This window comes from Toxorhynchites rutilus, chromosome 1 (assembly GCF_029784135.1).
Source record: "Toxorhynchites rutilus septentrionalis strain SRP chromosome 1, ASM2978413v1, whole genome shotgun sequence".
In the NCBI taxonomy this organism is placed as follows: Eukaryota; Metazoa; Arthropoda; class Insecta; order Diptera; family Culicidae; genus Toxorhynchites; species Toxorhynchites rutilus.
The window spans coordinates 162,433,305-162,461,026 of NC_073744.1; the positions used below are offsets into that span (position 1 = coordinate 162,433,305).

Below are 27,722 nucleotides of genomic sequence, written 5' to 3' on the forward strand. Positions count from 1 at the left end.
AACTGTGAAAGCTGTGGCGAGTGGCAAACGCAATAGCTAAACAGGAAGGTTTAACCGAAAAAGATGGGAATATCGAGTGATAACAAAAACACAACACCAAAGGTTCTTTTCAGAACCATCAACATATTCATAAAGAGTAAACAGTAAACTAATCCATTTTTCAGGTAGATAGGTAGGTATTCACGTATGAGAAGAAAATAAAACAATATATTTAAAATATATATTTAACAAAAGCTGTCCCCTTTGTATAGTCCTACGTCACTCCGGTTATGTCCCCGACATTACCCACCCGTCTTTTTTTTTCTTTAAGGATGAGTTTGATTTCATGAATTTCAATATTTGACGAGACTTTTAAACAGAGCTTTAAAGTACATGATTTGTAGTTCTAAAACAAAATCTCTGTTATAAATGTAGCACTGAATGTGGATCGACTGTTTTTGATTAAAATATTTGGCATGACGAGTTTTTAGGAAAAGTGTTTTTTTTTTACAAGACAGATGGCATGTGACTCTCATTGTGCTAAACGTCCAGTACGGAAGATGTTGTGAAATTTGCTGTCACTGCTCGTTAATTCTATTGCCATCAGAACAGATCAAAAATCGCATCGCATCACATTTAAATTACGGCACATTATAAGGGAAATGGCGCTTGCGCCACATCACAGTGGAAATGGCGCTTACGCCACTCCGTTTTGAAGCTTTTAAAGGGTCATTTTTTCACATTTCTGTAAAACTTCGTAGTCATTTGAAAGGACTTTGTGTTCTTCATCGATCTATAACATAAAAAGTAAAATGTCAATTTTGGCGCTTGCGTCACTTTGCGAGATCACGGCAGCGCTGCTCTATAGTATAAAAAGTAGAGGTTGAAGTTTTCGATTGATGCACGCCGGGAGTACTTCTGCACCCGCATGTTTTTTTTTTTGCACTCCGAAAAGTGTTTTCCTAACACGGATTACAAAAGCGGGTTCGAGCACAACAAGGGTTGCAAACTATAATTTGAAAAAATCAGTAAGAATGAAAATAAAAGTCAGAATAAATCAGGATAGCTCATATTGGGTTGTTCGAAAAGTTAATGTAGATTTTTGGGAAAACAATTTTCAATCAAAGCATCATAATTTAATTTTATATCCATACTTCTGTTTCACAATCTTTCGTTATCTTTCACACAGCTTCAATCTTCTATCCTCCTAGAACATGTTTGCTTCCTCGTCGAAAAGTGTTGCGAGCCATACATGTGAGAAGCAAGTTGCTGGGTAGTAGCTCATAATACAGAAAAAAAAATTCCGAAAAACCTACAGCATCACTACAGTCAATTGCAAAGAAATCAATATTCAAATTTTCACTGAATTCATCATCCATGCTTTGGAATAAATCTTTACTCAACAAATGAGGACAATATATTAGCAGTGGAATACTTGAATTTTTCCTAATTTTTATGATATTTAGTACGGTTATAGATATATTCACCATAGTCCCATCATTAAAGTTTATTCTACTTTGAATCAGACGAACAAATTATCTTTTTATATTGACTGTGGATTCAAAAATTTTCCCTTGAGTAAAAAACCTATTCCTACATTAATAACTCTGAGGATACATCTACATACACATTATCTTCAATAAAGCAATGTTGTTTCTCAAACTTAATCTCGTTGTAATTTTATAAATTCGTCAGACAATCTGGTTTCATGAAATTTTTTAGCACTGTTTTTGGAAGCCACGAAACAATTGTGGGTAGAGATAAAAAAAAGTTAAGTACAAAGTTTAACTTAATGTAAGATATATACAAGTGCGAACCGGAGAACTATCATGACAGAAAACTTTGGAATGGAAACCAGTATATTTATTACGAATAATGTAAAGAGTACAAAAATCAGGAAAATCAGGATCATTTAAGAAAAATCAGGATAAATTGAGTGTTCGTCAGGATATCAGGGAGCGTGCTAAAAAGTCTGGAAAATCCTGAAAAATCAGGAAGGTTGGCATCTCTGAACACAACGCTTCGGCTCGGTTATTCAAGATTGCATCGAAGGATATGCCTTCATATCTTCTACTCCCACAATTTCTACGAATACCATTTGATGATTAGGTAAAATGTTGATAACCATTTGCTGCGATAACGTCTATTGATTAAACAGTATGCATTCAACGTACATGTCAAAATCGAAACTGAGTACCTGAGGTTCATCAAATCAAGCAAACTCGCGGTTCGAGAAGTATAATTCTTCCGTTCACATATTTTGTCCTAGGCATCATTGCAAACGTAAAAGGACTGTCATTGAATTTACTTTTAACGAAGCACACAATCTATCACAATGCATGAATTGATCTTACATGACATCATACAACCTTTTTACTCACAAAGCAAATATATTGAATCCAACTGGATTCGGATATTGTTTCATTCAATCAAAAATTTAATCAATACAGGGAAACTTCGGTATAACGTACCCTCGATATAACGTCACTCGATATAGCGTACATTTTACCTCGATATAACGTACACATTTCCAAAGTGTAAAGGAAAATTTTTCTCAATATTTTTTTTCTGATAGAACAATGATTTATCTGTATTGTATGCTAAAACAAATCTACCAAACTGAAATGAGAACAATGAAGTTTGACTTCTCGCACACCGAGTGGACAAATGTGGGCTCCCATTCCAATCATAAAATCTACCAAACTGAAATGAGAACAATGAAGTTTGACTTCTCGCACACCTAGTGGACAAATGTGGGCTCCCATTCCAATCATAAAATCTACCAAACTGAAATGAGAACAATGAAGCTCCCGTGGCCGAGTGGTTAGCGTCAAACCTAACATGCCGGGGGTTCGGGTTCGATTCCCGTTCTGGTCGGGGAAATTTTTCTTCAAAGAAAATTCCTCTGACTTGCACTGTGGTCACGCGTATTCTAGAGCTTGCCACTCAGAATGCATTCAAGGCGTGTTATTTGGCATAGAAATCTCAGCAAGTAATACTACGTTGAGACGGCGGAGTTCCTCTAGGAACGTTAGTGCCATATAAGAAGAAGAAGATGCTAAAACAAGTTTTGTACCTTCAATCAATTCCGAAATAAAGCTGGTTTTGTGATTCCGGATTCTAAATGAAACAAGCTTTAATCAACAGTACGAAGGGAAACATCATGAGAAAGGCTGGCTTTGTCTTCTGATTGAAATTATTCATTAACTTTACTAAAACAGCAACACAATAATGTACAGGGTGGGCCATTTATAGTGGAAGGATTTGTTTTTGCAATAGCAAAATAAAGAAGTGGAATTTAAAATTTTTTTTTTAAATTCATTTATTTTGGTCAAAGGAGATTTGTTCTAACTACTTTTTGATTATGATATCTCGTAAATAGCCGCCTCTGGCCTTGACCGCAAAATGTGCCCTTTTTTCGGCATTTTCCATCACTTTGCCCAATGTTTCGGCCGATATGGCAGCAATTTCTTGTCGGATATTGTCTTTCAGCGCAGCCAGGGTCCTTGGTTTACCAGTGTATACCTTGGATTTTAAATATGTATCCCCATAAAAAAAAGTCAGGAGGCGTCAAATCAGGTAATCTCGGTGGCCAGTCATGTCAGTTGGTCGTGGCAGCCGCTGTATGACATGTAGCGCCGTCCTGTTGGAACCAGTAATTGTCCAATTCATTTTCACGAACAAATGGCAATAAAAAATCGGTTATCATTGTCCGATAACGCTCCCCATTCACGGTTACCGTTGCTCCATTTTCGTTTTCAAAGAAGTACGGGCCGATGACTTTATCGACATAAATGCCACACCACACAGTAACTTTTTGGTCGTAAAGAGGTTGCGTTTCGATGAATTGAGGGTTTTCAGTAGCGTAAAACCGACAATTTTGTTTATTCACTCCTCCATTCAAGTTGAAATGCGCCTCATCAGACATTATGATTTTTTGCCAAGAGCCACGTTCATTTTTGGCCATTTCGATGGTCCATTTCGCAAAATCAAGTCGACGTGGTAAGTCAGATGGGTTAAGTTGTTGAGCCATTTGAATTTTATACGGAAACATTTTCAAATCAACACGAATTATGCGTCGGAGAGTGGTTCGAGCGATGCCTAACTCTTGCGAACGATTTTTTTTTTTTTTTAATAAAAAAAAAATATAGTTTATTCATTAGCAGTATTTACATCACAGATTTTTTTACATGATTAGTTATTTAAACTCAAATAGAATTCCAGTTCGTTGACATCAATTTCATGATTATTATGAATATAATTTGTGTATTTGACAAAAAGCGTTAAAATTTCATTTTTTTGTTCTGGTGCTACGTTGCCTAGTACCGGCCGCATGAGTTCATCAAACGTTAGTCTCTGCCACCCGTTAAGTGCTGTTGTGAGCTTTTGTTGCATGCGCCTCCATGCTCCCATTACTCTGGGACACTCAGAAAATGTATGCTTTATCGTCTCGATTTGCGTCCGGCAGTGCTGACAATATGGGTCGTTAGCTCTCCCGATGATGTTCATTAATCTTCGATTTTCTGTTTTCTCATTCACTAGAAGATAAAGGTGACTACGCTGGCTCGACGTTAGACTTTTTGTAGAGATATTTCTCCACATTCGTTTCCAATTTAAACCCGGTTGGTTTCGTTCAACTCTTGGCCGCTCAGTCTGTTCCAAATAATAATCGTGTATTTGATCGCTTGTGGGATTTTGTGTTATATGGTGCGGCAACAAAGGTATTTGTTGATATAGAGATTTCAGACACGGAAATTCGACAGAAGGAGTGTGATTTAGAAACAGAGAGGATTGGTGAAATGGAATAGAATTCATCTCTTTCAGGTGACGATTAATAAGTAGCGCTTTACTTTTTATCGCCGGTAGTTGCAGCTCAAGTCCGCCTTGCTCCCTCTTCCGCGCAAGTTGCTGCATTGGAATCCGTGCTGGTAAGCCACGAAACAGGAATCTTCCCATCACGATGGCGACCTGATGTCGATGGAGTCTCTGCAACACTGGCTCGAACGGCATCAATATTCTCGTCGAAACGTCTTGGTCGTTGTCTGGACAGATGACTGGCATTACCAACACTACCAGACGATGTAAATTTGGCATATAATCGACGTATAGTGTTGTCTCCAGGCGATGTTTTAACTTTATTTTTATTTTTCCACGCACGTTTAGTTAACACAATTGAGAAGTTATTTTGAATGTACAGCTGAACAATTTCAGCGCGTTGTTTAGTGTATTGTGTATTGTTCCATGGTTATTGTACTGAAATGACGCTTCCAACGCGGTATGACATTTGTTAATCTGACATCTCTGTCAAAAGTTATGGGGTTGCCAGATGCTTCCACTTTAAATGGCCCACCCTGTATTATAGCGAATTGTGTTTTAAAATTGAGTCAGTGCTAAACTGAATCTGTAATAAAAAAACGTTTTCAGTTTCACGAATGCGGTGGTTTGTTGGTGTGCGATGTATAGTCTGATTTGTTTTTATTTTCGACGACAAATGTACAGTGTCGACGTCTGGTGGCGATATTAATGCTTGGGAGGTTAATTATTCTCTATCAGATCAGAAGGGCCAAGTGCAGTGTAAAAATTTAAAAGTTTGAAGGAAAATTTTTACTTCATTTTGTTTGATTACCTAACACATGTTGTTCTGACACTCACTTAACCATTTGTCGATGCATTTCCAGTTTGTTCCACAAATAATTACTATTATAATATAAAATCATCCTTAGACACAGTTTTCGTTCAATATGTTTCTGCGATATCAGAAAAAAACTCTTATTTCATCACATAAAATAAATATTCGATACGTTAAAGTAAATTTTCATTCATAATTTTGATTTTGAAAGCAGTTTTATTCCACCTAAATATCCATCATTATTTTCGCCTCCCAATGAAAGCACACGTATTTTAATGCCGTCTACTCGAATATACTCTATAAAATTAGAATCCGAATTGGATTACGATTCCAATAATACAAAAGCAAAAGGAGCAGGTTTTCCATTTTCATTGTCTTTATTTTTAGATTTTCCAAAGCAACACTCGGAACTTGACAGTTCAGTATAGTTGTATTGGTGAACCCGAGTTCCAACCCGTGAAACATCTCAGTGCGAAACTAACAGCTTTTGGGGCGAACTAGTGCGACACTTAGTGTGAAACTGAATGAATAAAGCAACGTTTTGACAGCAGTTAGTACGGCACTGGGGTTGAAACTGAACAAAAACGAATTCGATGTGAGTACTTTATTATGCTTCGATATAACGTAAAATTCGATACAACGTACAATTTTGAAAGTGAAATGTACGTTATATCGAAGTTTACCTGTACAAAAAAAATTATTCCTAAGGTGGTCCCACGTCAACCTTGCGGTTATATTATAGATATAACCTACCATTTTTTTAAATTTATATAGATAGATAGGAGTGCGTTTAGTCACATTAAAATCAATTTCGTTGGCGCAAACATCAAATGGACTAACAACGCTTGTCACTTTGTAATTATAGAACATATGGAATGGCATTTTCCAAATTTTTCCATTTCCCTTCAGAGTTTTCAGAAAATCTTGATTTGTCATGTTTGATTGAAATATGTAAAATATTTTTATGGGACCCCCTCTCCATTCCAGAGGAGGGAGGGGTGTCATAACATCATAGAAACATTTCTCGTACCCAAAAACCCTCACATCCCAAACTTGGCTCCATTACCTTTTTTGGTTCTCGAGTTAGGCAGAAATTTGTGTTTCATTTGTATGTCAGCCCTCTTCCCTGAGAGAGGTGGGAGAAGTGTCTATCAACCATAGAAGCATTATTGTTATGCGAGTTATGCTGAAATTTGTATCTCTATTGTATGGTAGCACAACCCCCCCTCCCCTTCCCCCCTCTTAGAGAGGGGGTGGAGTGTCCATCCAGAAACATGTATTGCACCCTAAATCACACATGCCGAATTTGGATTCATTTGCTTGATTAATTCTCGAGTTATAAAGAAATTTGTGTTTCATTTGTATAGTAGCTCCTCCTTAAAGAGGGGGGATGAGTGTCTAACCAATATAGAAACATTTATAAACTCCACATGCCAAATTTGGGTTCGTTTGCTTAATTAAATCTCGAATTGTACTGAAATTTATGTTTCATTTGTATGGCAGTATGGCAGTCCGCTTCGGCATCATCTATCGTGATACGCACCATCCACTTCATCACTTTTGTAACACTTGTGGAGTGAACAAACAGTACCCAACAAGTAAACGAAATGGTTTTTTGCAGGACCTCCAAATTATTATCAAAATTTTTAACGATGCAATTGTTCAAACATTTGATATACAAAACGTCGAAACTTCACTTCAACGCTTACGCTTCAACAACGTCAAACCGGCTGTTGAATCATCAACGCGCCACTGTTTTTGGTCGACGGTCAGCAAACGCGGCACCCATCGCGCGGATAGCTTTTCCATGTCCAAAATGTCGTGCAAAATGTATTCCACTCGTTCTTTTGAAATGCCTACGACCTCAGCTAACTTGCGTAACTTCACTTTACGATCGTTCAAAACGAGTTGTTTACGAGTTTGTTTCATGATTTCTAGATTCGTAGCCTCTTTTGGCAGAAAAGAAGCGAGGTGCACCTACGTGCTTGTACGGCCCATTTTAAATTCACTGAACCACCGATAAACTATTGTTCTCGAAGGAGCAGAAGTGGAATAACATTTCGTCAACCACTGCATTGATTGTTCAGGAGTCTTTTCCACCAAAAAACAATATTTGATCAAAATAAAATATCCCTCTTTTTATGTTTTCTAAACGAATGCTCAGGTAGTGACAAATAAGGGGGTTGTCACTATGAACATCATAAAAAGTATGTGATTTTCGCGATTTTTTTCAACGAAAAAATTAATTACTATGAATAATCTGATATTACAGTTTTATTAGGCATATATTACTTAACAAATGAAAAATATATTGGTGTCAATTAGACTGTCCCCTGAATAGTCGCAACCGTTTTGTTGAACCCTGGTAGCCAAAACCTTGTAAACTGGTGGAACTTTTTCTAGTGGATCGATAGCAACCAACGATTTGCTTACGTAATCATGGATATATTTCCTGTCATCGTACGTAGGATTTTTTCAAAATATTGATTTTTGACGAAATGGCGAAAAAACTACGGATGGGTTATACATATGATATAACCGCAAGGTTGACGTTGGACTGCCGTTGGCTTTGTAATCAATTGTATTTCTTCAATTAGCAATAATCCCACCTCGGATGATCCTCTTTGGGTACGATATCGCCGCTGCGCAGTGCTATCTTTTGTGTATTGATTAAATTATCGATTAAAATAGTGAATGATTGAAACTATTTACGAACTCAATTGCAAACAAATCTCAATTTAAGTCAAGTCATGCATTATGGTAGTAGTTATCGCAGCGAATAGTTATCAACATTTTGCCTAATCATCAAACGGTATGCGTAGAAGTTCAGTGAGCTGGCGACATGAAGGGATATCTTCCAATGCAGTCTTGAATAATCGAGCCAGAGCGTTGCATTTGTACCCGCTTTTGTAGACCGTGATAGCAAAACGAATTCTGGAGTGTAAAAAAAGTACAAAAGTACTCGTAGTTTGCATCTTTCCCCAGGCTACATGGTTTTGAAGTCTGTGTTAGGGAAACATTCCAATTTTCAAAAACGCAAACGAGTACGAAAGTTCCCACTGCTTGCATCTAAATTTCTATGCCGATTTCCACAGGATCCATGGTTTTGAAGTCTGTGTTAGAGAAACATTCCGATTTCCAGAAACGCAAGCGAGTACAAAAGCACCCGCAGCTTGCATCTATTTTGCCATGTCGATTTCCCCAGGCTCCATGGTTTTGATGTCTGTGTTAGGGAAACATCCATCCATTCCAGCGATCGTACCTCAATCGTTGCGCAATCATGACTGAACGGATTTCCGAGCGGCACTCGCTTATATACCGATTGATGTGATTTCAATAGCCTGTTTTGAAAGCAATTTTAGGGCGATTGAAACAAGTTTTTGGATCAAAAAGTAACAAGCATATAACGCGTAGATATTTTATCTTTCGAATGAAGTGCTTATCATACCATTTCGTTCGGTTGTTTAAGAGTTATTAGCGCTCAAAATCTCGTTCTCGGGCGTAACGCTTTCGTTTTCGAAACTTTGAACTTACACCCCAGTATAGAAATGAAAGACGTAGTCCTACGTCAAAATGGTGGCAATACAGTTGCCAGTTGCCTGCCCGTAAAATGATGTTTATTATTATTATTTAAATTTTCAACGAAAACAACTAATAAAACTCATGATTAGACTCAGCAGGTCCTCAACAGTTCATGTCTATTGAAAACTCCAACAAATTGACAGTTTTTCAATGGATTTTCGGGAAATTTGCTCTTGCTGCTCTAAATTGGGAATTGTTAATACGAAAATGGGTCCAGAATGGTTAGTTTATGATTTTTTCGCGCTCAATTGGTAGCAATATAGTTGCCACTACCCGTAAAAGGGTTAAACTGATTTATTTCATTACAGCTAATGATCGGTTCGTGTCGGTCGGGCAAAGTGTGAATAGTCGAATAAACGATATATTTCAGACTTAAATTGCGTCTATTCAGCTTTTTCATGAGTTGTTGCTAATGATTGTTCGTTGGGGAGGCACCACTCAGCATCGCATTAGAGGCGATTGTGATCTGTACTTGGATATATCAACAAACACAACACAATGTAAAAAAATAAGTTAAAACAGGAAAATCATTGAAAACTTGAAAAGTTATGTCAAAACAGTTAGTTAAAACTGAAAAAATGGGTGGGTTATATCTATGATATAACCGCAAGGCTGACGTGGGACTACCGTTGGCTTAGCAATCATTTGTTTGAATTGATTAAATTTCTTGATTGAATGAAACAACTTTCGAATTCAATTGAATTAATCATATTTACTTTGTAGGTAAAGAATTTGAACAAATGTAACACCAATTCATGAATTGTAATAGATTATGTTCTTCGTTACAAGTAAATATGATGACAGCATTTTGTCTAATCATCAAACGATATGCGTAGAAAAACTGTGAGCAGAAAATATAATGGCATATCCTCCAATGTAGTCTTGAATGACCAAACCAAAGCATTGTGCTCGTGCCCGCTCACACACATTCAGGAAGCCAAAACAATTATAGGAGGTTGTGTCCAAGATACGACCGCATTGTTGACCTAGAACTACGCTGTTATTTTATATGAGTCGCTGGTTCCTTCGGATATTATTCTATAATGCCGTGAAATTTTAGAAACAACTGCTTAGTAGAATAATCTCTGAAATGGTTTTTTCATTGTTGAATCAGTTGACGATAATTGATTGATAATTCATTCTTGCCCTCGCAAAACAATACACTAGCTGTCATGGTCCATGTCAATGCATTGAAAATTTACCTCGAACGCTATTCCAGTGGCCTTTTCGCAATCGACATAGACTCGGCTAAAGTCGATTATATACATGTTGCACCAGCACCATTATTTCAAATCTCATAACTACATCAATATATCTTTGGCACCACATGGAAACAACAACAATGACAACACTTGCAAGTATCAAATATCATGCTACATGTTATATAGTATTGCCTCAAAGCAATCGCCCCTCTAGGCATCGTTCGTACAACGTAAACCGAGCGCCAAACAAGCGTTCGCCATAGCATGCATACAGAACCATACATTGGTGGCTTGAAGCTACTAGGAATACATATACATCTCATCATTTTGCGCTATTCTCAAAAGAAACGCTTCTGTTAATATTACTGGCACGCGAACCCAAATAACTTATAACATTCCAGTAAGACATTCAAGATGCTTGGTATTCCCTAAATATTTTTTTGGCGCACAACCTTAACGTCTGCTTCACCATAACATCAGTTTAATGCATTGATGTATTCTCAAAGGCACCAACGAAGCCCTTATGATGACGAAAAACAAACAATGTTAACTGCTTGGAAAACGACTGAATTATGTCACACAGCTTGTACTCTGTTGTAACACCCATCGATGCGAATTCGCTGATGAGTTTGTCAAGAGTGACCACCTTCACCACCTGCGGGGGGAGCTTGATTTTGGTTGCTGCCTAGGTAACGGTGTTTACATTTTCGACCGACGCGCCGAAATCGCCTACTTCGCTGTTGTTCGATGCGGTGTCACACTCGCAAAGGCTCGGTTCAGTGCGAGCGCTTTCCACTGCACCAATATCGCGTGCATCATTAGATGATGCTTGCCTCGAAATTTTATTGCACCTGGCAATGCGTTCGTTTTTTTTTTGCAGGGCTCGCGTCTGCCTTCCTCTTCTTCTTGCTCATCACAAACTACGCGAAGTGTCCAATTTATGACGCGGAAAGAAAAACACACGATAGGAATAACACGAAAAACGAACAGAAAAAGCAAACGACAATATCCAAGTTGGATTACCACTGGTGGGGTCCAATCTTAGATCGAAGCGCAGCGAAAGCAAAGTGAACTGAATTGCTAAATAGTCCGATGCCGAATGAAAGTTTGCCTCGGCGAGGTCCACTGTTTATACTCTAGGCAAGTATTCCCCTTCATTCTTCTTCTTTTCCTTTGTTCACGGAGACTTTAAATCCTACGATTTCCCCTCCGTTGGTCGTCGATAAGTTGCTCGTTATAGACAGCTCTGTTCGGGAAAGCACACAAATGGACAGAACAAATGTATGGGAAAATGGGAACGCTTAAAGTTTTCATGAATTTTAACCATTTACAAACCAGAGGATTCTAATGTATAGCATATTAATCTTAAGGAATTCTTAAGGAATTTCCGATTCGTTTAGTATGTAAATCGCCAAAATCCGTTCGCGGCAAAAATAGTTATTAACGTTAACTTTATTTCATAAAAACGTGACCTGTTTTCTGTTTTGGTACCCTTAATGAAAGACGTAGTTCTACGTCAAAATGTTGTGTGCATGGATGCAGAATCAACAACTTCAACTTCTACTTCTTGTAATTGTATATACAGTGATAGACATTCGTTTAGCCGCACTTGAAAAAAACTTGAAACACTTACAAAACAACTAGGAATGTTCTTTTAATCGGGATACTTATTTACTGTAGTGGTAGTATATTTAAGTCAATTTTATTGAAAGGATGTGCGTCACAATCACACACACACACACACACAAGGCGGCATTGTTGGATATAAACATTCAAACGTCGTGTTTTCCCGAGACATACGTTTAGCCGCAGGGCACAAAAATCAGGTTTTTGCATAATCACCAAGCCTTTATCTGTCTTTTTTTGAAAAAAATACTTGGGAATGTTCAATTTACAAGGTAAATATTAGATGTGCAACGTAAGAAGTTGGTCAGATTAGTGATCTACGTAGAATTTAAAGGAATGGCGAAAGGTATTCTATTGACGGAAGAGAGACGGAAAATAATAAAAATATTCAGTGAATAAATATTCTCTAATCGCTCGATCGTAACAAAAATTGGTCTATCTGAGAAAGTGGTACGGAATTTCTTTAAATAGTGCCTGAAATATGGGATATAACGACCAACAAATGGGAACACCAAAATTACTTTGCGTCTTAAAGGTCGAATAAGACACGAAGCAACCAAGAAACGCTGTCCTGCTCATACATTAAGGCAGAATCGGTTGTTCCAGTAACGAAGAGGCATATTGGGCGCATCTTGAATGAGTCACCAAACATCATGTGGAAGAAACCTCAAGGGAAGCCGAAACTGACCGCCACCCATAGGCAGAACCATCTCATTTTCACCCGGCCATACATGGAATGGAAACTAGAATGGAGAAATGTTGTATTTTCCAGCGAAAAAAGGTCAATTTGGATGATCCGGATTGTTACAGTTGCTCTTGGTACAATTTAAGTCAACGGCATGTCGTGAGATCGAAGCGAAACTTTGGGGGCGGAAGTTTGACAGTGTAGGGAGCCGTTTCCTATCACATCAACCTTTCTCATTTCTTTCATTTTCTCCCGAATGAACTCCGAAAAGTATCTTCAATTACTGGATGACGTTTAGATTGGCCATATTGAGAATAACGCTACCGAGGATGTCGTTTTTTCAGCAGGATTATGCATAGATCCACGTTTCCAAGCAATCGAAGGCAAGGTTTGCCGAGAAGGACATTCCGCTTCTTGAATGAACTGCTGGCAGTCGATTGCAATCCCATAGAGAATCTAGGGAGAATCTTGGCCGAGATTGTCTATGCAAACGGATGACAATTTGACAACATTTCCAGTCTCAAGGCAGTAATTTAGGAATGTTGGGCTATAATCATTATGGCAACACGTTAAAAGCTGTCTGACTCGATCGCCAAATCGAGTTTTCAAAGTGATCCGAAATGGAGGTGGACATACTAAATATTAGCTACCGATTGGACTCGAAATTTGCCGCACAAATTTTCTTTTATTAGAATTTTAGGATGCGGCTAAACGAATGTCCACCCTGATTCCATATATTTGAATTACTTAGAAAACAAAAAGTGAATTTATACTTTTTTTTTAGAATGAATTCGATGAAAATAAACAATAATAGTCTTTTATGAACAAAACTGTACAAAGAATTGACTTATTTTTAAAAATATTGAGGAAAAATAGGGTGCGGCTAAACGAATGTCTACCACTGTATTGTATATATTGTTCTCTCGAGAACAAGAACAAATCATGAATCTGCAGCTGTTTCTACAAATCCACGCAACACAATTCATCGATTTTTTCGGGGCCACCGAAACTTTCTACTAAAGAGTTATTTCAAAAACTTCAATTCATTCTAAAATAATATCCTAACTAATACAAGAGTTTTTCCCGGAAGTGAGCTTATGTGAGTTTAGTAGTGTGTTAGGTGATCTATCTGCCCAAATTGGCTTTGTAATGCTTTGCGAATCGTTCGCGTCCCTCAGTGTAAGCATCCATCTACTCTTGTAAGCGCAAATATTTGTACTGAAGGACTCATTTTTAAATTTCTATAATGTTTGTTCTCGCCGGCAATAATTCTGTAGTCCTACGTTAGGCGTGTCTTGGACACCACCCTTCTAGTTTTTGCACCTGATCACGACGGAATTTCGCCAGTTATTTTTCCCTTTCCACCACTGAAAGAGGATAATTTACCAAACAAGCTACCCTTTGCTTATTTTAAATCAAAATTGTATGTTTGTGATACAATGATTGTGTTTACTGCGAAGTTAGATGGATTTCAGTATATTCTTTGCTCGGGTTGTTCAAATTACAGATTCCAACATTTTCCCAACCCCAAAATAAAGATTCATACTCACATCTGCTTGTTCCTCGCCTCGGCACGTGCCTCGAACATCATAATCGACAGTGGTCCATCCGGTGGCCGCAGTTCGCGCGACGTCCGAATGTACAGGTAACCGAGCAACGTAATCGGTCCGCAGTACCTGTAAAGAGAGCAGCGCCGGGACAAAGATACAGAAAAAAAATCGAATTAGCTCGTACGAAAAGTGAAATGGGTTTCCGGGCAACACACAAATAGGATCCCCGGCCTGGGACAGGACACTAAACTACGCCATCTAATTGGAACAACCCACACGTGGCCCGGTTATTTGTTTATGTTTGAGCATAGTAATGAGATTATTTAGGAAAAATAATCAACCCTTTGTTTTCTGGTGGGGGAAAACATAATAGTAATAATAAGCCCGGATTAATCAAAGTTAACTTCGTCGGGATCACGCTGCTTCCATTAGTGCCACTGCTAGAGTTAGTGTGAAGGTGGTGGCACTCCCCTTCTGGAACCAAAACTGGATCACACCCAAGTCCTAATAGATTTCGATGAAGATTCCACTGGAAGCTCGCTCGTGGGAGCTGTAATTCTGCTCGTTATAACAACGATTATGCGGAATTTGCTGGGAACTGCGGATCTAAGATTCGCCGGAATGTGCCACTCTGAGTGATGTTTTTATGTTTATTAGATCACATTCGGTTCGATTAAATATTACACCGCTTATTAGTAAAGACGTTCCACGCATAACTCAAATCGGCCGAAACAGGAAAAGGAGCATGAAGCATCTTGCGGATTCATATTCGCCTCGGGCAAGCTGGAAATCGTATGCATTGTAGCAACAGCTTCGTGTGGTTTAATTCAGAGAAACACTTTGGAAAACACGTTGCAGTCACGACCAGCTTCCTTGGCCCAGGTTCCTGATATTCTCGCGCAGCAACAGTAATTAATTTTGCACACGTTCATCACCATTAGCACGTGCAATCTGTGGAACGAACGTTCGTTTGCCTAAGGATAGAGCCCCTGGCCGCTTAATGGAACGTAATAATGTCTACAACAGAGCAACGGTGCCCACAATCGCTTCCATTGTTTCGTGGTTTAGGATTAAAAGCAAACGTTTAGCGAAATTTACATTATTACTCTGTCTGTCAGACACAGACTGAACAAGAGAAATTTTGACAACTAACAAAATGACCTGTTCCGCACTTAGATTGAATTTAAAATTCGATATCGAAGAATTTCATTCAACATCTAATCAATGCTCCACCCATCTCATGTTCCCTGAATAAAGGCCTCCCAACGCTCTGGATCCCCGCTTTCAGATCAGAAACAACTGTCAGCAGCGAAAATACGACATCCGCCGGAGATTACCCTGTCACATGTGTATGGGAAGTATTCCTCCCCTAACATACACAGGCGAGTGCCATTCCGAACAAGAACACCCTAATTGAAATAAACTCGACGCCGGTAATATTTCACCCATTAAGTGGTTCACTGGGAACGCGTATGTCTTCCCATTTCAAGGTTACCCGAAGCTCCATACCCGGCACACACACACACACACACACATTTGGACCATGTTTCGCATTCCGAGAACATTTTCGGCGACGGGAAAGAAACAGGAGAATGAATGGATTTCCTATTAACAGATGCCGTTAAATTTAGCACGCTCTCACTCGTCTCTGATGGCGTAACCGGTTCATTTACCGGTGGAAAATTTCCCACATATCCTTATCTCACACGGCCTGTTACATGGCTGATTTTATTCCGCGTGGGAGATTCGGTTCTCCAATATCGTCCTCATACGAGACGAGGCATTGTTTGAGAAATCGCTCGTCTCAGCTTTCGTGTTGTTCTTTTTCCAACATATGCAGGGTTTTTTTTACGGCCGATATTGCGGAAAAAAACTCAAACACAACAGGTGTTCCCACTGTAATCTCTTGGAAGAGTATAGAGAATAGCGACGCCTTTTCCTGACGCCAGGTTTTTTTTCTAACCTACAACTTTAAACGATATCATCTTGATAAAGAAAATTTCCCTGAATCATCACCATGCGGCGCGGAAGCCAAGCGATTCCGGGAACCTTTTAATCAAGGCATTTTTTTTTAACTCAGCACAAAAAGAAAATATCGTTCAACAGTTCTCGAATTCACCTGGCGCGTCTCGCTTTGTTCGGTCGAGTCAACAAAGAAAAACCACGAAAGGGGAAAGCTTTCCGACAGCCGAAGAAGGGGGTCTGGTGGCTATACCGACACGCGATAGGATCGCTCAAAGCTCTCATACAGCTTTGTGATTGCTCGACTCAGTCCTGTTTGTTTGAGTAAGGGTCAAAGATGGACACTAACGAAGATAAAATGAGCCATATTTCCCAATCAGCATACGATATTGGAAACTTTATAAGACATTTTCGTACACAACATTTTGAAGTAGCAAGGTCACAAAACTTATTCCGCCAGTAAGCCTCGACAGGTATCAAAGCGGTCATTTTTTTTTTTCGTTTTTAAATTCGTTTTAATTAAATCGTTTATTTTTACAGGCTCAGTTACATAAGTTTAAAGGAGCCAAACTCCTATCTGTATTGTTACAAGTATATATAATCATTTTTCATTAATTCTAGTGTTAATGAAGTAGAGAACCGATTACTCGCGGTTTGCTCGAGTTTAGAAGGGTGACATTTTTTTCAGGAAAAGGAAGGGATATAAGGATATGTTGACAATGTTCACACTCACATTCGCACTCACATTCATCATACTCAATTCTTGAGCCTATCTTATATCTAATATGTATTTACATTTCACCTTATTCTATTGTTAGTAAGAAGGGATTTAATTTCTCGCGAAGGAAAAGGAAAAGGAAAATATAAGGATATAAGGACAATCACACACGAAGATCGATAACTTTTAAGAAGACGTATATTTGGGACATGTAATCAAGGTCTAACCGAGCCAACACATCTCTCACCGGCACATTGGGCTGTCTTCCTCTGGCCCGAAGAGAGTTTTCTAAATTCGATCTGGCAACAAGATACTCCTTGCACGACCAAACAACGTGTTCGATGTCGTGGTATCCTTGGCCACAAGCACAGATATTGCCATCGGCAAGATTAAAACGAAAGAGTAGCGCATCTAACGAACAGTGATTGGACATGAGTCGAGAGAAGGTGCGAATGAAGTCCCGACTCAAGTCCAGATTTTTGAACCATGGTTTGAGGCTAACCTTAGGGATAATCGAGTGAAGCCACCGACCCAATTCATCTTCGTTCCACTTACGTTGCCAGTTAACGATGGTATTTTTACGGACTAAAGAATAAAATTCATTGAAGGCGATTTGACGCTGATAAATATCGCCTTCAATTGCACCTACCTTTGCCAATGAGTCAGCCCTCTCATTACCCGGAATTGAGCAATGTGAGGGGACCCAGACAAAGGTAATGACATAACAGCGTCTGGTTAAAGCACTCAAAATTTCTCGTATTCTCTCAAGGAAGTACGGCGAGTGCTTTTCCGGCCTCACTGAACGGATAGCTTCGACAGAGCTAAGACTATCCGTTACAATGTAATAGTGTTCAACAGGTCGTGAGGCGACGCTGTCCAGCGCCCAGTGTATCGCTGCCAATTCAGCAATATATACCGAGCAAGGATTCTGAAGACTGTGGGAGGTGCTAAAAAATTCGTTGAACACTCCAAATCCTGTGGACTCATTCATAGAGGACCCATCAGTAAAGTACATATTATCACAATTGATACGCCCATATTTTGCATTGAAGATCGTAGGAACGATCCCCGATCGATGATAATCTGGAATTCCATGGATTTTCTCCTTCATGAACAGATCAAAATGTACAGAGGAATTGATGTAGTCAGGAAAACAAACACGGTTGGGAATATACGAAGAAGGATCAACCTGCATGGAGATGAATTCATGATATGAAGTCATGAATCCAGAATGAAAATTTAGCCCGATCAGCTGCTCAAAATTTCCGATCACCAATGGGTTCATGACCTTACACCGGATGAAGAACCGAAGAGATAATAAATTGAAGCGATCTTTTAGTGGGATTACGCCTGCCAAAACCTCGAGACTCATGGTATGCGTTGAGGGCATACATCCCAACGCGATACGGAGACAAAGATACTGAATTCGCTCGAGTTTAATGAGGTGTGTTTTGGCAGCTGATTGAAAACAGAAACTGCCATACTCCATCACTGAGAGAATAGTTGTTCGATACAACATTATAAGATCTTCTGGGTGGGCTCCCCACCAGGTGCCGGTAATTGTACGGAGAAAGTTTATTCTTTGTTGGCATTTTTTACTCAGATACCTAATATGGGCCCCCCAAGTACATTTGGAGTCGAACCAGACCCCAAGATACTTGAATGACATAGCATGAGTGATCGGTTTACCCAAAAGTTGAAGCTTTGGTTTTGCTGGTCTATGCTTCCTAGAAAAAACCACCATCTCTGTTTTCTCCGTGGAGAATTCGATCCCTAGCCCAATGGCCCAGGTGAAAAATTGTTCAAAGTATCTTGTAAGGGTCCTTGCAGGTCGGATTCTTTTGATCCTACGACAGACACTACTCCATCATCTGCAAGTTGTCTTAAGCTGCAATTTTGTGTAAGGCAATTGTCAATGTCACTTACATAGAAGTTGTAGAAAAGGGGGCTTAAACATGAGCCCTGAGGGAGGCCCATGTAAGAGACCCGACTTACTGCCGAATCTCCGTGAGAAAAATTCAAATGTTTCTCACAAAGCAAGTTATTTAACATATTATTCAATAGAGGCGGTAGACTCCGAGAGTGTAATTTGTCTGACAAAACCTCTATTGAAACAGAATCAAAGGCCCCCTTTATGTCCAAGAATACTGAAGCCATTTGTTTTTTTTCGGCGTAAGCCATTTGAATTTCTGAAGAAAGCAACGCAAGACAATCATTCGTCCCCTTGCCCCTGCGGAACCCATATTGTGTATCTGAGATTAAGCCATTCGTTTCAACCCATCGTTCAAGGCGAAACAAGATCATTTTCTCCAACAATTTCCGTATACAAGACAGCATTGCTATTGGGCGGTACGAATTGAAGTCGGACGCGGGTTTTCCTGGTTTTTGAATAGCTATAATTCGCACTTGTCTCCAATCATCTGGAACAACATTATGCTCCAGAAACCGATTGAATAAATTCAACAAGCGATGTTTCGCCACATCAGGGAGGTTTTTCAGCAAGTTGAACTTAATTCTATCCGATCCCGGAGCAGAATTGTTACATGAGAGCAGAGCAAGAGAGAATTCTACCATCGAAAACTCGGAATCAAGATCGCACCTACCTTGTGGTATATCTCGAACAATTTTTTGCACAGGAGCGGAATCAGGACAAACCTTCCGTGCAAAATTAAAAATCCATCGATGTGAATATTCTTCGCTTTCATTCGTTGAAGAGCGATTTCTCATGTTTCGAGCCACTTTCCATAATTTTTTCATTGACGTTTCTCGTGACAAACCTCCCACGAAATTTCGCCAATAAGCACGTTTTTTCCCTTTGATTAAGTTTTTAAATTGATCTTCAAGGGCTAAATACGTTTGAAAATTTTCAGGGGTTCCACGTTTCCGAAAAGCTTTAAATGCATTCGATTTTTCTACGTAAAGCTTGGAACATTGGCTATCCCACCATAGATTGGGAGGCCTTCGACGAATAGTGGAACCTGGGATGGGTTTCGTTTGAGCGCGAACCGCGCTGTCATAGATCAAACGAGAAAGGAAGTTATACTCCTCCAATGGAGGTAAACCATCTCTGGAATTGATGGCTAGAGCAATCGCGTCCGCATATTTTTTCCAGTCAATGTGTCTTGTGAGGTCATATGCCATGTTTATAGATTCAGAAGAATTCGACCCAATGGTGATGGAAATTTTGATTGGCAAGTGATCACTACCGTTGGGGTCCTGGATTACATTCCACTTACAATCTAACGATAGTGAATTCGAGCAAAGCGAGAGGTCAAGAGTACTTGGGTTAGCAGGAGGTTTAGGAACACGTGTTGTTTCCCCAGTGTTCAAAACGGTCATATTGAAGCTGTTACAAAGGTCATATATCAACGATGAACGATTGTCGTCGTACTGTTCCCCCCAGGCAGTTCCGTGAGAGTTGAAGTCTCCCAAGATTAATCGTGGCTCAGGAAGGAGTGAGCACATGTCAACAAGTTGCTTGCGGCTAACCGCAGCTCTCGGAGGCCAATACAAGCTGACAATACAGAGGTCTTTGCCTCTGATGTTTGAATGACAAGCAACAGCTTCGATCCCTCCAATAGGTGGAAGCTCAATTCTAAAAAATGGGTGGCACTTATTAATCCCCAATAGTACCCTTCCGTATCTGTCATCGCGGTCCAAGCGTATTATATTAAAATCGTGGAAAGAGAGATCATAAAGCGGTCATTTCCTATCGATAAACTACTGTATGTTGACTCGGCAGTAAAACTTGTTAGTTTCCATAACCATCCATTCAACTGTTTTGAATGGGAATGTTTCAAACAGTTATTTGACCCTATTAGGACAGTGTTGGGTGTTAAATTAAATCGAACAAATATTAGGGATCATCTGAAAAACGTTGCTCAAAAAATTCGATTCTTCCTGACCGAAGAATGTAAGGACAGTTGGTTTGTCTTAAGGTGAAGGTGGAAGCTAGCCATTGTAGTAGTATAGGTAAACCCTCGTGTAAAAATGGGGTAATAGTGTTTGTGAGAGAAGAGCAAAGCACACGTAAATAGATCAATTCACTTATCAGACTGTGTGGCGCTTCATTGACACGAGTCTTTGAATACATTTGAAAAAAAAAAACAAATAACAATTCAATACTAAAGTAAAATGTATGAACGATATGTTCCGATGAAAAATTGCAAATATAAATATATATAGAAGGTGCATTTGCATATGATTCTGATTATACGCGAGCGTAACATGAGCAAATTTATAACACATGCGAATTGGGGCTCTTTTGGTATTAACAAGTTCTTCCGCATAGTAACTCGATGTTGATAATTCCTTAATATTTTCCTTCGTTGATCGTATTGTTTTCACATATTCACGTTGGAAAGCCTTAACCCTTCTCTTCGTTGGCCGAGGCATTTAGATTGAATTTAATACTTTTCCGTTTACTGTTTTTGAAAGCATAGGCAGCCGTGGCAGTGCTCCGAGCTCTGCAATACAATTTTCTTACCCAACGTTAAAGTTGCTAAAACTTACATTATAGACCCATTAAACGTAAAAAAAATAATTGTATTGATATCAACACAATTTTATTCTATTGATTTTCATGACATGGGACGCTATGACTCCGGAATAACATTTTATTGAGTGGTTTTTATAGCTGTTTCGATGATGTTGTTTGGCATCAGTGTCGAAAAAATAACGATGCTTCCACCAATACAAACAAAACCATTGCAGAAGATTGAAAAACGAAAATTTAACTTTCAGAGCACTTGCTCGAGTTTTCCGACGTTCTTCACTATACGGTGCGAAAGCAGATGAAAATTTAATATCTTGTGAGTAATCGATTAGAGTTTGGTTGATATTACTTGATGGGAAGTGTGCGAAAACGATCATTTTCTTCACACTGTTTCGCAAAATTATTGATTTTCGGGCGAGAGGTGAGGGAGGGAGATGAAAGAAATGAGCGCCATTGTGGCAGCCATTTGTGGCTAGGTTCCACCTTCACCTTAAGGTTGATTCGGCGTCGCGGTTTAACCGGAAAGTATTAGGTATAAATGCACAGTTTGAAATGTATGACAAGGTCGTCGTCCGTACGCTTGGTACGTATAAATAAGGTATATTATTCCAACACATTTCCATCGTCTCTTATTTCGTGATGAACAGGCATGCTGGAGGTGAATCAGCGCCAAACAGCTAAAATGCTCAAGGACAAAATTCTGGAGGTAATCAGAAGCTATGGTGTAACCCTTGACTAAATATTTGCAATAATCGTGGACAACGTGGCGAATATGGTGTCAGCTGTTAAGGAACTCAAAAAAGAGTTAGAGAAAATGTTGATAATCGGAGATTACGAAGAAGATGGAGAGTATGTAACCGAGCAAAAACTAACATATGAGCTATCGGAGGAACTTCAAAACCAAATAAATCTTGTCAGTTGTGCGGCTCATACACTGCAACTCGCAATATACAATGTTGTGAACAAAATGGATAAGAATGTGAAAGAAATCACTGAGATCGCCAAACGCTGCAGCAACATAAAGTACAAAACGTATTTTGAATTTCCCACCGCTGAATATCCACCAATCTGGAGTCAAACTCGATGGACTGGAGTATACAAAATGATTGGCAATTTCGAATTTCAAAAAAATTTCTTCAAAAATTTGGGAGAAGAGTTTCCAGAATTGGGTAGAAATTTTATCGTGTTCAGATACCCGAAACCAATATGAACATGTTGTTTTTTCAGATCTCTCAAATCACTGAAAATTTATAAACGATTATCATGAGGCTTTTAAGCCCCTTTATGTTTGTACCAAGGACATGCAAGCCGTACACATGTCATTGTCAGAATTTTATATACGATGGAAAATTTAGTACAGGATATAGTAGTGGAACAATTATATTATTGAATTTTAATAACATTTTGGAAGTGAAACACTTAAAAGTTAATAATTTTAATATGTTATTATTAATTTTATCCTACAAATTTATATTAAACTAGATTGTTTCTATCAATTAAAATGAATTTCTTTAACCGCTCTACAATTTGTTCTTTGACGCACAACTTCTATGTTCCTTAATTTGGCTGCAACATCGATATAAACAATTCCTGGTGAAAATTCAAGCAAAATCTTCAAAAATCAAGACTATTACCACACTGTACATGTAATAGCCGCTTAAACTTCACCTTAACGTTGAAAGGTTCCATTTATTCATGAAATAAGTCATATTTAAAAAATTAAAAAAAAAATTCCAAAAAGAATATAATCGAGTCCAAAATTGTATATAATCGAATCACATATAATCGAGTCTGTATATAATCGAGTCTGACCTGTACTGTATTCTATTAGTCAAATCATTTCATTTGATACCAATATTGAGGGGATTGCAAAAAAAAAATACATAGTCGACCATTTTGTGGCGGCGACCTTTTCGAATTTATGTTGTTCATAGTGTAGTGTATTCTCCAAATCAAGCCATTCAGCCATTTTTTAGCGGCGGCCAAATTGAATTTTTCAAGATCATGGAATACGCAGTTTTATAATGATAGTAGCATTATATGTATGTTCCAAATTTCAGATCAATCATCCAACAGGAACGGGGTCAATTTTCTATTAATGTGGGACAACCCAACAAACATTCAAACATACATAGAAACAGGTCAAGCTGAATGAAACCATTCAAAAAGTACTTAGTTGTTTGGGGACTGCGGCCATCTTGAAATTGGATTTTTAATTATCTGCTATGTTCTACTAGTCGAGAACTTTCTTTTGATACATGTTTGGGCATTTTTCATAACTAACTGTGTCAAGCCTCTACTAGTCAAGCCTTTTCATTTGATACCCATATTGATGGTGTTCTGAGAAAATAGGTAATCCACCACTTTGTAGTGGCCGCCATCTTAGATTTGCATTTTTCATAAATAACTGTATTCCACTAGTCAAGCCCTTTCATTTGATACCCATATTGATGAGGTTGTGAAAAAAATATATATGGCACCATTTTGTGGCGGTGGCCATTTAGGATTTGAATATTTCATAAATAACTGTATTCTACTAAAGGGTGTATCACATCAAATTGCATCATGGAAAAAACGCTGTAGAAATTTAATTTTTAGGAATTATATCTTCAGCTTTCGCTTATAATCAGATAAGAGTGTATAGATCACGTTGGCCATGCTTCACTGTCAATTTTTCGTAAATTTGGAAAAATGTCGTCGAACGAAAAATAGCGTCGTAAATTAATCCTGCGCACTCATTTCGAGAATCTGGAGTTGTCACATCGGGACATCGGTAAGATGCTGGGAATCGTCCAATCCACGGTCAGCAGAGTACTAAAACGATACTTCGAGAACCTAACCATCGACCGGAAGGTGAAGAACGGCAAAAATGGATGCTCCGTCAGTGAAAAAGATCACAAGCGCGTAGTTAAGCAGTTTAGACGTGATCCGAGAAGTTCGGTCCGGGATGTCGCCAATAAGCTGAATTTGTCAAGTTCATTCGTCCAGCGGACCAAGCAGCGGGAGGGCCTGCGTACATACAAGGTTCAGAAGGCTCCTAACCGCGACGAAAGGCAAAACATGGTGGGGAAGACGCGAGCCCGGAAGCTGTACACCGAAATGCTGACGAAGCCGCATTGCCTGGTAATGGACGACGAAACCTACGTCAAAGCGGACTTTCGTCAGCTGTCGGGCCTGTTGTTCTTCTCCGCAGAGGACAAATTCAGCGTTCCGGAGGAGATTTGCAAGCAGAAACTATCCAAGTTTGCCAAAAAGTACACGGTGTGGCAAGCGATCTGCTCTTGCGGAAAGCGGAGCGCCCCCTTCGTGATGACCGGCACGGTAAACGGGCAGGTTTACCTTAAGGAGTGCCTACAGAACCGCTTACTACCACTATTGAAGCAGCACGAGGGCCCGACCATCTTCTGGCCGGATCTCGCTTCGTGCCACTATTCAAAGGACGTGTTGGAGTGGTACGAAGCCAACGGGGTCACCTTCGTGCCAAAGGAAATGAACCCGCCCAACGCGCCGGAGCTTCGCCCAATAGAGAAATATTGGGCGATTATGAAGCAGGCCCTCCGGAAGAACCCAAAAGTTGCCAAATCGGAGGCGGACTTCAAGAGAAAATGGATTTCTATTCAAAAAAAACTACAACCTGACGTTGTACAGAACCTTATGGACGGGGTAAAGAGGAAGGTGCGAGCATACGGGCTTGGGCTCGAAGTATGAATAAAAAGAAAATGCCAAAAGTTGTTTAATAGTTTTTATTTTACTGTCTAAAATTTTCAAAAGGATCGGTCTACTGGGCGAATTTCTACAGCGTTTTTTCCGTGATGCAATTTGATGTGACACACCCTTTAGTCAAGCCCTTTCATTAGATATCCATATTGATGCGGTTCTAAGAAAATATGTAATCCGCCATTTTGATTTGATTTGATTTGCATGAGATTTGCATTTTTCATAAATAACTGTATTCCACAAGTCAAGCCCTTTCATTTGATACCCATATTGATGGGGTTGTGAAATAAATATATATGGCGCCATCTTGCGGTGGCGACCATTTCATAAATAACTGTGTTATACTAGCCAAGCCCTTTCATTTGGTACCCATATTGATGGGGTTCTGAGAAAATATGAAATCCGACATGTAGTGGCCGCCATCTTGGATTTGCATTTTTCATAAATAACTGCATGCTACTAGTCAAGCCTTTTGATATCCGTATTAGCTATTCAATATAGAATCATTATACAAATAATTCAAAATTTCCGAAAATCAAAAATAAAATACTCCGGATAATCGAGTCTAAAATTCCGGATAATCGAATCCCGGATAATCGAGTCTCCGGATAATCGAGCCCGACCTGTATTACCAAACACACGAATGGCTTGCAAACGTAAATGTAATATTGTAATTACATATTACAATATTACAATTTGTAGTAAATAAATGATCATTTTTTCATGCTAATAAAATAGATTTTTCGCTGTAACGAATATTTTCGATGATACAGATTCTCGAAAGAAAAAGTACAGATGGGAAAGGTTTTTACTCCTATGGTATGGTATTCGTTCTCCAGCTCCTGTAAATCTCCATCGTAGAGACCCAAAAACGATTCCATTATTATTTTGATGCTTATGAGATTGTTTTATTTTGGGTTCAACATTGCAGCAACCTTGTGGGTTGAATCATTGAGATCGAATCTCTCTTCCATCTGCACCCAAACTAGCGTTGGCAGAAAACATTTCATCTTTGGCAGAAATTATACCATTCCGTGTGCTAGAGAGTCAAATGCGCAAATAATGAGCTGTTTTAAAAGCTTAAAAATGATTTGTATGTATGCGAGCAGACATCTCTTTCTGTTTTCTTTGCTCATTTCATTTGGGATTGTGCCAAAAAAAAGTCCATACGGCGTCAATGGGGATCGAACCAAGGCCGGCTGGAATGCAAAGCTATTTTATACGACCACGCTATCCACATGGCTAATGATGCTTCAGCAGTTCAACAAATACGTGATAATATTGCACCTGATTATATAATGAAGTTGGAAAGTGTTTTCTAATAGTAAAAAAGAAGTGCATGAAGGAGAACAATATCTATCTCGGTCTGGGCCGTGAATGTGGCAAGATATGCGAAAAGCTTATTAGTCGTTTGTTTCGCTCGCTCGTATTAATCTTATATTACTGTACCATATTATACAAATGCTTACCAGTATTTGTGAGTCATGACATTTTCTGTTATGTTATGTCTCATTTGATGTCATAAATTTGGATGACAAAACATGAACTAAAAATGTGCGTGACCTTCTCCACATGTTATAAATTTAAAAATAAAAACAATTCTGTGCCTATCTTTAATTTAGGACAACAATCTGTAATCTGTACCGTTGAAATAGAACACAGATAAATCATGTAATCTGCCATGAACTTGGCTTGATTCAAGAGATAATTCCTTGCCTCTTCATTCGAATATGGTTTCCAGCCTCCATTGCCTAAACGAGAAGTCCTATTTCCAAGAAATTTTCTCCTACAAGACGTTACTTGTTCGAGGCCTTTCGGCGTAAGCCAGATCACTCCACATACCCCACAAGAATAAATAGTACAATTCACGCATACATTACGCGAAATTATTTGATTGTCGTTCCTTTCGCTTATCAATTGTGGCATGCGCGGTGTGGCATGTTGCACCGTCTTGTTTCAACAGCTCTTCCACATCATTGGCACTCAATTGTGATGCAGAAAATGATCATTTTTTGAAGAAAATCTGCACAATTTGCCATCCGGGTTCAGTAGGTTTATTGATAAAACAAGTGACAGCTATCAAGGGGACGAACATTTCAAAAAGTTTTGTCAATTTAAACCCCTTCGCAAGAGTTGTTAGATTCAGTTACTGTATGAATGTGCTCTGTCTACGAACAATCTCTCTTTCCCTCGCCTCCAAATATAGTGCCCAGCATTTCTAATGCCCAGTAAATATAGCAAAGAAATGTTGGCACATAAATGCAGATGGCATTGCAATCTCCGCTGCGATTTCTGGTTTTACCAATCACCCGTGTCAATTAAAAATCAAACGTATCCCTAAGCATCCACCCATGCTATTTATTATTATCAATATTCTCATCGGTATCTATTGCTTTTCTGTGGAATCTCGTTCATTTCTTTTCAACGGTCATTTTTATGCGAAACATGAAACCTTGTTTGTGCCATCCGCTTGGAAAATAAAATCCTTTGTGCTGTTCCGAGTGTTTCTGAGTGTTTATATTTATACCAAGCCGGAAAAAGGAGCACCGGAGTACATATCTTCTTGAACAGCGACCG

General features: G+C 39.0%; 1 protein-coding gene across 2 annotated transcripts in view; it reads right to left on the reverse strand.

The window, feature by feature from the left end:
• The window catches only part of LOC129763618 (alpha-1D adrenergic receptor), a 329,279-nt gene that overhangs the window by 80,896 nt on the left and 220,661 nt on the right, over positions 1-27,722 (reverse strand). For both annotated transcript variants that reach the window (XM_055762858.1, XM_055762857.1), the window contains one exon: positions 14,254-14,379. In XM_055762858.1, the coding sequence (XP_055618833.1) occupies positions 14,254-14,379 (126 nt within the window). The remainder of the gene's footprint in view (positions 1-14,253; positions 14,380-27,722) is intronic.